The sequence below is a fragment of the Astyanax mexicanus genome, chromosome 5 (assembly GCF_023375975.1).
Source record: "Astyanax mexicanus isolate ESR-SI-001 chromosome 5, AstMex3_surface, whole genome shotgun sequence".
Classification (NCBI taxonomy): domain Eukaryota; kingdom Metazoa; phylum Chordata; class Actinopteri; order Characiformes; family Acestrorhamphidae; genus Astyanax; species Astyanax mexicanus.
In genome coordinates this window covers 3,945,026-3,957,595 of record NC_064412.1, presented here as the reverse complement: position 1 = coordinate 3,957,595, position 12,570 = coordinate 3,945,026, and the positions used below count along the sequence as shown (strand labels likewise).

The 12,570-nt window shown below is 38.1% G+C and overlaps 1 protein-coding gene across 2 annotated transcripts in view; it reads right to left on the bottom strand.

The window, feature by feature from the left end:
• sema3fa (sema domain, immunoglobulin domain (Ig), short basic domain, secreted, (semaphorin) 3Fa) overlaps positions 1–12,570 on the bottom strand; it is a 137,811-nt gene that overhangs the window by 17,992 nt on the left and 107,249 nt on the right. For both annotated transcript variants that reach the window (XM_049479468.1, XM_022675537.2), the window contains 4 exons: positions 12,215–12,334; positions 11,232–11,371; positions 8,870–8,984; positions 4,753–4,822 (listed from right to left, as the gene is read on the bottom strand). In XM_049479468.1, coding sequence (XP_049335425.1) covers positions 4,753–4,822; positions 8,870–8,984; positions 11,232–11,371; positions 12,215–12,334 — 445 coding nt within the window. The remainder of the gene's footprint in view (positions 1–4,752; positions 4,823–8,869; positions 8,985–11,231; positions 11,372–12,214; positions 12,335–12,570) is intronic.

The following is a 12,570-nucleotide window of genomic DNA, read 5'->3' as shown; positions in this document are numbered from 1 at the left end:
ACTGAACTATTAAGCACATATACAACACAACCACTTACACACACACACACTTCTTATATGGTCTTCCCCTCTCGCCCACGCCAATGCACTAAGGTACACATTACCACAGAGAAGAATAAAAGAGGAACAGAGAGAGAGAGAGACAGAGAGAGAGAGACAAAGCGAGCTGTGAAAGCACTCCTGCCCTCCAGGAGAAAGAAAGCGTCTCTCATTAGCATGGAGCTGTGTGCCTTTGGGTTTAAAAAGCTTAGATGGAGCCTGAAGGCTTGGCCGGTTCTAATCTAAACCTACAGAGAAGCCTGAAACTTGGACCACTGATGCTCACTCACACACATCTGTTTGTTTTTTATACATTGTGAGGACACTAGGTCATATATACAGTATATAAAGATATACAGTACAGGCCAAATGTTTGGAAACACCTTCTCTTTTTCAATTCTTTATTTTCATGACTTTTTACATTGTAAATACTCCCTGAAGCATCAAAACTATGAATGAACACATGTGGAGTTTTATGTACTTAATAAAAAATGAGCTGATCCTCCACAGTCACCGGACCTGAACCCAATCCAGATGGTTTGGGGTGAGCTGGAGCACAGAGTGAAGAAGACAAAGAGCCAACAAGTGCTAATAAACACCTCTGGGAACTCCTTCCTTCCTTCAAGACTGTTGGAAAACTTTTCATTTCAGGTGGCCACCTCTTAAAGAAGCTCATTGAGAGAATGATGCCAAGAGTGTGCAAATCAGTAATCAGAGCAAAGGGTGGCTATTAGTTTTGAAGAAACTAGAATATAAAACATGGTTTTAGTTATTTCACCTTTTTTTGTTAAGTACATAAAACTCTACATGTGTTCATTCATAGTTCTGATGCTTCAGTGAGAATCTACAATGTAAATAGTCATGAAAATAAAGAAAACGCATTGAAAAAGAGAAGGTGTGTCCAAACTTTTGGCCTGTACTGTATCAGCAATTTCAGTTAAATACTGCATATCATATAGCAGAAAAACACAGTGATATTTGAGAAGTGAAATTAAGTTTATAGGTTTTACAGAAAGTGTGCATAATTATTTAATCAAAATTAGACAGATGCATAAATGTAGGCACCCCAACAGAGAATAAATTACATCAATATTTAGTAGATCCTCTTTTTGCAGAAATAACAGCATCTAAAATATTCCTATAGCTTCCAATGAGAGTTTGGCTTCTGGCTGAAGGTATTTTGGATCATTCTTCTTTACAAAACATTCAAACATTCTCAGTCTGGGGACTGAGATGATCATTCCTGAATTTAGGGTCGTTGTCTCATTGAAGTATCCAGCCCTGATGGCTCTCGGGACAAAGGATCTCCTGAGTCTGTCTGTAGACAGAGCTGGTATACAGTGAATCGCTATTTGAGTAATGCTCAAATCCATATTATAAGAAGCAACAACTACTCAACGTAAAGAGTAAAGAGAAAAATACTTAAAGAAATGAAGGTCAGTCAATCCATAAAGAAAAATTTCAAGAACTTTGAAAATATCCTCAAGTGCAGTTGCCGCAAATACCATCAAAAACATTATGATGAAACTGGCACTCATCAGGACCACCCTAGGAAAAGAGGAGCAAGAGTTTCCTCTGTTGTACAAGATAAGTTCATCAGGGTTACCAGCCTCAGAAACCACAACTTAACAGCTCCCCAGATAAGAGCACCGAGTACTCTTCACAGAGTATTTTAATCTGGATCACTTCACTATTCATTTACAGTGTGGAAAGTCTGGCCTGGGGACCTTTATTATGATGCTCAAAATGACAGATTACCCATATTAGCTTAAGGCTAACTAAAATGCTAATTGTTTTCCGAGCTGAATAAATCAAATCACTAATTGTTGATATCAGAATAATGTCACTGTGTATATACTGTATATACATTTGTATAAGTATCTATATTTATTAAGAATCTTCAAAGCTGAACTTATACCTACAGTCTCTTAATCTCCTTTCCTATTATTTTTTTTACCCATTTTCCTCCAGTTTGGTCCAAAAATATATAAAAAGCAACACAGAGAAACACACCCACTGTTCAGCACTGGCCCTGTATATTTATACTGGACGCCCGGCATGAGAACCCTGTCTAAAAGGTTGTCGACTCCTTCCCGAGGCCTCAGCAGCAACGGATGGATGGTTTCCATAAATCCAGACGTCGTTTATTAGTCTGATTGCTGCGGCATAACATAAAAAAAAAAGATCAGATCTCTCATTCTTTCACTGACAGGCGAGACGGCGTCCACTGCCAAGTACCAGAACACTGAGAACAGTGTTGAGCTGCATTAAATCTGTCGTTCTGCTGGAGAACGAAGCCAGAATAGAGAGAGACGCTCACAGCACAGATCATCTGATAAAACTGATCAATGAGAAGAGCTACTTATAAATCAATCAACCTAAAAATGATGAGTTTCTTTGATTTTACCAAATTAAAAACCTCTGGAATATAATCAAGAGGAAGATGGATGATCACAAACCATCAAACCACCAAACTGAACTGCTTGAATTGTTGCACCAGGAGTAAAGCAGCATAAAGTTATCCAAAAGCAGTGTGTAAGACTGGTGGAGGAGGAGAATATGAAACCAAGTTGCATAAAAAAACTGTAATTTAAAACCATCAGGGTTATTCCACCAAATATTGTTATATATTTCTGAACTCTTAAAACTTTATGAATATGAACTTGTTTTCTTTGCATTATTTGAGGTCTGAAAGCTCTGCATCTTTTTTTTCGTTATTTCAGCCATTTTTCATTTTCTGCAAATAAATGCTCTAAATGAGATTATTTTTATTTGGAATTTGGGAGAAATGTTGTCTGTAGTTTATAGAATAAAACAACAATGTTCATTTTACTCAAACATAAACCTATAAATAGCAAAATCAGAGAAACTAAATCTACATCTAGAATACATTATTAACCCCTTTCTGATGTACCCCAATTTAACAAATATTCCATAATTCATATATTTTTATTTTATTATAAGAGTTAGAACCCTATTTTAGTGATCTATAGCTCGTCATCAAATGTGCACTGTGCAGCTTGATTTAGGGTGTGTCCGTGTGTCTTTGCTATTATAATGATGGGAAAAGTACACCTTGTGTGGCTCAAAACCTGCAAAATGCATGAACTAATTATGTTAACATAAAATAAACCACTGTGTCACTTGCTCATCATTCCCTTTAAGAGTCAGGTAAACTCTGACTTTAGTGGATTGCTATTTTAATGGTGCGGCTGCCTGAATGTGTCCAACAAACTCTTCTCAGCAGAGGAAACTGAACTGCTGGTTGACGCTGTGAAGGAGCTCCAGCAGCTCATTTACGGGAACAGCAGTATTCTGTTTATTGTTGATGTAAAAGTTGCTTTTGTGCTGCTGTGCTGCCAAGATAGCAATGAACGTCTGACTGTTGGTGTCTGTCTAGGTTGTATCCAGTCAGTGGAGCCCCTGTGTTTTTTTTCCGCTGCCAAGATAGCAATAAACACATCCACACCACCAAACCCTTCGGCGTAGATATATTCAGAAGCACTGTTACTGTTTAAATGATGCAGACAGAAGGTGTGAAAATAGACGGAGATGTTGGTGGAGTGTAAGATAGCAATGAGCATCTCAACGCGCCTTGTGCAGGGTGTAAGGTAGGGCCCTTAAATTCTCATTTTGAACATGAAAACACGCAAATATGAATAAACTTTACATCAGACAGCCATAACATTAATACTACCTAACTTTTTTCCACACTCACAATCAGATAGAGGATATATTCTGGGTGTTTTTCTGTGTTCTTTTAAGGGAGGTGGGGAGGAAAAGTTTGTTCCGGAGGAGAAAATTTCTGTGTGACAGATTAACAGCTCAGGGAGAAGAGTTCAGCTGCACAGCTGGAGAAGATCTGTTTCAGATCTTTATTTCCTTTTTGTATGTCATGATTTTTTCGTTTTTTTAAGCCAAAAGTGTTTGAACCTGTTACTTTATATATATATATATATATATATATATATATATATATATATATATATATATATATATATATATATATATATATACACAGACTATAAAATAAGTCAAATTAAAGTAAAATAATTAAATTAAAAGTGTTGTTAACTCTGACAAACTAACAGTATCCTGTGCAACAGAGGGAACCTCTTGCTTTTCCTTTCCTTGTGTGGTCCCGATGAGTGCCAGTTCCATCACTGTAATGTTTTTGATGGTGTTCGCGACTGCACTTTAGGATACTTTCAAAGTTCTTGAAATGTTTCAAATTGACTGACCCTCATTTCTTAAAGTATGTTTTTCCTTTATTCAGTTAAGTAGTTCACTGAATACCTGTAACTCTACCTCTTCACTACTTTAAAACTGATGCTCTCAAACTTAAACATCAAGAGACAAGAAATTCAAGTAATTAACTCTTGATGAGTTCAGCACAGCTGTTAACTGAAAGCCTGAATTCCAGGTGACTCCACGTCATAAAGCTGATTGAGACAGTCCAGCAAATATGTACAAAACTGATCAGTTAAGCAAGAAGTGCTACTCTTAGAAGAATCTAAAATATAAAACATATTCTGGTTTGTTTAACACTTTTTTGTTTAGTAAATAACTAACAAAAAGGTTAAATATTCATATTGAACAGCCAATCGAGTCAAATACAGCCATAGGATTTTCCAACCTAGAGCACCAGTAGCTCTGGAAAAAAAAACACATATAATTCAGAAAAACTTTATGAAGATACAGCAAATAACTTACCCAGAAACTGAGAAGACTCCATAGATGACGGGGTTCTTAGTGTCCTGAGTCTTCTGGATGAACACGTCCCCTAAAGAAAACAGAAACTCAGTATGAGGGGAAACTCTGGGTCTGGGGTTTTCAGTTCTTTATGATCAGACGCAGCGCTCTCTCTCTCTCTCTAATTGCTGGTTCGAATCCCTGTTATGCAGCTTGCTGTCAGCTGCCGGAGCTCTGAAAGAGCACAGTTGGCCTTGCTCTCTCTGGGTGGATACAGTAGATTGCGCTCTTTCCCCTCATCACTCCTAGGGTGATGTGAATCAGCACAAGGCTGCGTCTGTGAGCTGATGTATTAGAACCGAGTCGCTGCGCTTTCCTCCGAACGGTGAGATTTTAAATAATCTCTCGCTCTTGAAAGAAACGTGGGGACATGTGATAAGTGGAAATTTTACTTCTTTTTTTCACACACACATACCCAATTATTATTGTGTGATATTTTCTATTATGTGAATTTGCTGTAAAATTACTGATTACTCAGATTATCGGTACCACTTTAAAATAAGACTACCTTTATAAAGGGTTTATAAATGGTTTACAATTAGTTTATTAATGGTTACTAATTAAGTTGTAAATGCCTTAAAAATCATTAATAATCAGTTATAACACATACGTAAAAAGGGAAACAATGACCTGTTGTTTGCCAAATAGTGAACCCACAGCTACCTATATTGTTGCCTTTTCTACGTATGTGTTATAACTGATTATTAATGATTTTTAAGACATTTACAACCTGATTAGTAACCATTAATAAATTAATTGTAAACTATTTATAAACCCTTTATAAAGGTAGTCTTATTTTAAAGTGGTACCAAATGTTCTTGTCTTTCAAAAGAAATTTAAAAACCCTGAATCTCACAATGAGATATATTTTAAATATAAAAGTACAAACTAAGAATAAACAAATATATATATAAGCAAAATTCACAGCCTTATACTTTTAAGGGTTAATATTACAAGGCTCAAGGGTTAATACTACAAGTCTGTTCTAGGAGGCCACTGTCTCGTTGTGAAAGCAAACAGCCATAAAATCCTCACTGGCCCTGAGAGGAGCCGGGAAAACAGGAGGTCAAACGTAAAAATTCCTTCCACAGAGTGAAACAGAGAGTCCTGCTTCAGCCACAGCTTTTCTGCTTATGATACAGAAGAACCCTTTCCACCAATAGTTGTTTTAAATAACAATCTGTATCTGTATCTCAATATTTATCATTAAAATTCTAGATTGGAACTTAATTAGAATTGAATTAGCTGCGTATAAAAGAGAGTTTTCACACCTGTAGTTTTAAAAGTTTCTATGATCCGGATCAGTTGATGAGTTAATGAGTTTATTTGGAGCATTTCTCCCTCTGTTTGGTTTGTTTTCACACAGGCATAAACCTAAATGCACCAAAAGGCGCAAAAATAAACCACACGAGCACATCGTCTCCTCTGATTGGTCAGAGCTGTCTGGAATGGGAGCAAGAAAGCTGCTTTAACACAGAACGCTGAAAATCTACAGTGTTTTCAGTGGGACGTGCAGCGCGGATGTGAGCAGTGAGGGCAGCACATACTGAGCTCTCAGTGTGTAAACAGCATGGAGCTAATATATCAGATTAAACTGCGCCTTATCAGCAGTTTAGCTTAATTAAAAAGAAGTATATTTGTTGCTTTGAATGATCCAGCAGGCTAAACGCTGCCACTAGGATCAGGAGATTGCCAGTTCGAATCCTGTTCATGCAGCTTGCCATCAGCTTCCAGAGCCCTGAGAGAGCACAGTTGGCCTTGCTCTCTCTGGGTGAGTACAGTACAGATGGAGCTCTTTCTTTCCCCTCATCACTCCTAAGGTGATGTGGATCAGCACAAGGCTGCGTCTGTGAGCTGATGTATCAGAACCGAGTTGCTGCGCTTTCCTCCGAGCGTTAGCGCTGTGATGCTACTCGGCAAAAAATTGAAATAAAATTTAATTAAGAGTAAAAAAAAAAAAAAAGAAATGTATTTGATAGCTGGGTCGCGTTTTGGGTGGGGAGGGGCAGATTACGGTGAAAGTTGGGGTCAAACTTGGTGGCGTAATTAACTTATTAACTAATTAACATTAATACAAATATTAACGCATTACTGATTTCAAATTAATCACATTAATCGTAGGGCATTAACATTTACAGCCCTAATTATAATGCTATTTGTGGCCTCTGTTCCCAATCAAGCACTTTCTGAAGCTCATTGCTCTCTAGCAGCTCAACTCAGCATCAGTCACAATATTTCATATACAAACAAAGAGCCAGCAGTACAGTTTTATACTGTACATCACTTCCGTGCTGCTGATATAATAAAAAAAGAATAAGGAGAATCCAAAAAAATAAATAGAATAAAGAGAATAAAGAGAATAAATAGGCCACAGGTTTTCCTAGAATCCACAATCCAAGCCAAGAACCATTTAGTAACCTTAATTTCTAGGAGTGTTCACCGAGTCTCGTGGGGAAGTGTGAAACGAAGCAGCCCTGGAAAGACCTCAGTGCTGATTTAAAACCGCCAGCCTTCACACATTTGTATTCATTTGTGGCCGAGAGACAGAGACGCAGAGAAAGAGAGAGAGAGAGAGAGAGAGAGAGAGAGAGAGAAAAAGAGAAAGAGACAGGGTTGTTGTTGCTGGTTTTATTGCCCAATTTCGTTTCGCCTTGTCAATCAAATGCTGCTCAGTGGGCAAAACTCCATTACCTCCTGGCAGGCCTGCATGGATACTGATATACACACATATACACACACACTCATACACACATATACACACAATATCGCAGGCTTTGGCATGTTTACATCCAGTTTCCATGTGCGTTCACTTCTCTGATTGCGTCCAATTTTTCACAAGTGTATTCCACCGTCCAGAGTTACGTTTGAGCTGAACGAATGTCGTCCCTGAGATTTCTGTTTGACATCAAAAACTCATTCAGGCCAGATATTTCACTTCCACCCCTCCAGCTTTAACCCCACCAAACACATTTACTCTAAGGAAGACAAACGGCAACGAAAAGTACAAAAAAAGGGGCTTTTTCCAAACGCCAGACTCTGGAGAGCCATAGTTGTCAAACCATCCGACTTTACGCAAATGAGCTGGATCGGCCTCTCCGCTCCTCAGAGGCCCGTTAATTCACACCGGCTCCACTGGAAATGCTTGGAACAGAACTCAAGCTGGATACAGGTATTTCTTACAGAGAAATAAATAGAGTTTAAATAGAGGTCAAGTTTTGAGCCTCCTTAACTGGGCTGAAGAAGCTCCAGAAATCAGAAGGAAATTCAGGAAAATCAAACAGAACAAAATCTATCTGATTTTTTTTATTATCTTATCAATGACTTTATTATAACTTCACTTCAGCTGTCAGACTAACTCTAATTCTTCTCTTAGCTCAATGGAGTAAGCAGAGGTAAAGACTAAAGACGCTGTTGCCATGTGGGTCAGCCAGACGTCTTCCTGTAGCAGTTTCCTCCAGTTTCCAAGACTCGTTTAAAGGTGTAGGAAACAGTACTCACCTCTTTTTGGCTTTTTTCTCTGAAGAAAAGACTTCTACTTTTAATAGCTACAGAGTTCTCTGTGATAAACGTGTGAATGTGCTGTGTGTAAGTGTGTAAATGCTGCAGTAGTAGTCTTTTTTAATACTGTTGTTAGTTATAGGACCTGGAAGTTTACTGCTAATTTTTTGATAGAACTTGGATTTTGTATCTTTTCACTTTAAAATTAATTGGACTTGAGGAAAACTTTTAACCAGTATTGTACGTCCAGTTGTTTCTCCTGAAATCAAGGGTATTATATAGCTTTTTTATTGCATTGGAAGGTGCTCCATAACTCCAAAGCCCAAAGCTGACGGACTCTATAATTCTCTTGCAAGTGCTTGGCATTGGGTATTTTGCCCTTAAGCTCAATACCAGAGATGCCAAAGAATCTTATTGGTTTTCTATAGAGTGTGTTTTTTATAGTTTCTATGGTTTCTTTGTCAGCAACAAGGTGCAACTTAATGTTGTAAACTTCACTAATAAAGGGTATTTTAATAAAAACAGATATGCACTTCCACAAAAAAGCACACACAAACACAACATATTCAATAAAACTCACTGAGCTCGTCGAAGTGCGTTTCAATACCATCGGCTCCCGTTACTGAACAGATAAGCCGAGCCTTCAGGAAGGTGCTCCACTTATTAACCAGACAGCAGTGACCCCCGTCATCATTCTGCAGAGAAACACAGAGAAACATCAAGATACTTCTACATACTGAGGAAGATACAACAAGGGTACATCAATTACATCAATTAACAGTAATTATGACAGTAATAAACACTGGTAAATGGTTAAAAAGTAACAAATTATTGGGTGGTACTAGTTAAGACATTTATTTTTTTCTTTTCTAATTTTTCCCATTTTCTCCCCAATTTACACGGCCAATTACCCAACCCACTTATTAGGACTCCCCCTATCACTAGTAATGCCCCAACACACCAGGAGGGTGAAGATTAACACATGCTTCCTCCGATACATGTGAAGTCAGCCACCGCTTCTTTTCAAGCTGCTGCTGATGCAGCATTACCGAGTAGCATCACAGCGCTAACGCTCGGAGGAAAACGCAGCGACTGGATTCCGATACATCAGCTCACAGATGCCCTGTGCTGCAGACATCACCCTAGGAGTGATATGGGGAGAGAGCGCCATCTACCCACCTGGAGGGAGCAGGGCCAATTGTGCTCCCTCTGAGCGCCGGCAGCCTGATGCCAAAGCTGCATGAGCGGGGGGTTTGAAACTGCGACCTCCCGCTCATAGTGCCAGCGCTTTAGACCACTGGACCACTCGGCACCCCTACATTTTTATGTTTAATGTTTAAATAATAATGAATTAATAATTTAGATAGTGAGAAATTTGTTAACAATCAATATCGTCTTAACTTAATTAATGCAGCCGTATTGTAAAGTGTTAACAATTGATTTTATTGAACTATAATACTATAGTACTATTGGATATCGTCATGTGAGAGGTAAAATATTTGACAAAATTAAGTACATAAATGTATTATCTACACTATGTAATATGTTCTTGTTATGAGTAATAGATGCATATGGATATGCATGATATTTACTTGAGTAAGACATAGTAAGTAGGGGTGGGCAATATTATATTGTATACAATATATCGTGACACAGAAATATCATGATATTAAAAATCCATATCGTGATAATAGGGCTGTTCTGTCTTAAAAGTAGTCTATTATTTACTGTGAAGCTTTAGGTGTATTTATTGTATAATATAAGTTTTAGTTTGCAGTTTATATGCATGCACTAAATATTCTGCAATATTTTTTGCTGCAATATATTATTTTATGCTATATTATTTATTTTGCCACATTATAATTATTCAGTTATACTATTATACTATATTCCTGAAATGAATTAATTATTTTAGTTTTCCTATATCGCCAAGTATATAATTATCGCAAAAATACCCTGAAATATTGTGATATTATTTTAGAGCCATATCGCCCACCCCTAACAGTAAGTAAAGTAATATATAAACTATATAAATGTTCACTCAGTCAATCACACGTCTATATACAGTACATATATAGCCATATATATATATACCACGCACAGCATACTCTCAACCGGAAACCCCCGTCCACCTGGAGGACTACATCAGGGACTGAGTAGCTGACCCAGTACAGAGAACATACATACTAAAGACAGAGGGGCGCACCAATCTACAGTGCTGCCCTGTTTATGTCTTTTTTAAGTGTCCTGTTAATTCTAGTAGTTTTAAAACACTTGCTACGGTTTGTAGATAATGTGTTTTATCACTTGTAAACTTCTGTTGATGCAACTGTAGTATTTTCTATAGGATTACCAACTGTAGATTCTATACATCTACTGTACCTACAGTATCAAATCAATTCTATTTAAACTTTACTTGAAATAATGATCGTATATATATAATAATAAAAAAAAAAAAAAAAAACGAGACAAAGGCTTTATATAGGCCTCTCCTCCACTCCCACTGTGTAGTATTTGTGTGGGCTGCACTGGCTGGGTGGGGTATGGTTGTAAACATTGCCTCCGAGCACTGCTTAGACCCATCTGCTGTGGACGGCAGCCAACTCCAATAATGAGACATGGCAATGCCCAGTGACCGGCAGCCAACAGCTACCCACACGTTACAAACATTCATCCGCTCTTATTCACGCCCAAAAGAATACATTTACTGGAGAATAAGAGCAGCTATTAAAAACGCCAGACGGAACAATGACAGGTAACACTGCAGAGCTGCAGCCGCAGTGTTTTCACCGTATTCAGACGCGAATATTGTGATTCAGGGGGGAATTGGTCTATTCATTGCTATAATAGTGGCTACAGGTTCAAAGTAAGTGTGTACGAGTGTGTGTAAGTGTGTGTCTGTGTGTAAATGTGTGTGTGTAAGAGTGTGTGTGAGCTCTCACCAGACAGATCCTTCCAATCCTGGACTGTGCCATCGGGGTCTGGCCCATCTCGGACGCTTTCTCCCGGAAGAAGAAGTACAGCTTGTCGTCGTTCTTCTCTGCGCTGTCTGGGATGAGCTGAGCGTGGACGAATGTTGGATCTGGGAGAAGCCAGTAAGAAAGCAAGGCAGAACAAATAAAAGAAAGAAAGAAAGAAAGAAAGAAAGACAATACAGTTATAGAATCATACCCAAAAAATCCAGCAGATGAAGAGCAAGGCAAAAGAGTAGTCAAGAAATACAAAAATAGGTCGGCAACAGAAAAACAAATAAAAGAGCAAAGCAAAAAACGGTAATCAGAAACAAAAACAAGTCGGTGACAAAAGCAATGTACAAAGAAAATGCGTCGTGGAGGAGCTAGATAACTTGATTCAATACTTGGCGAGAGAGAAAAGAGCAAACAGAGGGGTATAAATACAAGACAGAGCAGGTGCAAACAATCAGTTACCAGGGGAGCGGGAACACCGTAGCCTTACGCGATCAGCAGAGTCAGGAAAGTCCGGTGTGAGTGCACGTTACTTTATTTTGGTGTATTTCATTTATTTTCTTGTATTTGATTGTATGGTTTTCTATCTACTCAACTAATATTTTCTTAATTTTAACAGTTTATCTGTTCTTATTCCTCTTAATTTATTTATTAGCCTACCTGTAAAAAAGACAACCTACTAATAACTCACACCACCATATACATATATCATATACACATCAATAATTCAGTTAAACACCTTTACCAGTGTTTATACTCCATCAGGATTAATCTGTTCAACTCCAACTGTAAAGCTCTGCTTATTACCTGATGTTTTAACCAGCAAATCAATAAAACCTGAGTAAAACTATTTGTAAGAATAAAAAACCCATTGTTCATCCCAGCCTTTTCTCCGACTCAAGTGGTTGTGACTAAGTTCTTATTTATGTAATCTTGTGTGTATCAGTGTGTGTACGTACCATTCAGCCAGCGTGAGTTATACTGGTCAGTCCTCATGGCTGTGTGTTTTCCGAGTGTGCGGAAAATGGCCGAATCTGTTCCCATAAAATCGATGTAGACTCCGGCATACAGCTGGCCATCTGCCCGAAGAAAGAGAGAGAGAGACAAAGAGAGAGAGAGAGAGAGAGAGAGAGAGAGAGAGAGAGAGAGAGAGAGAGAGAGAGAGAGAGAGAGAGAGAGAGAGAGAGAGAGAGAGAGAGAGAGAGAGAGAGAGAGAGAGAGAGAGAGAGTAACATTAGCATTAAAAACATGTAATAATCAGATTTTAGCAGCTAGATCTGGAATAATGTAATTTGTATCTGTTGAGCAGCAGTAT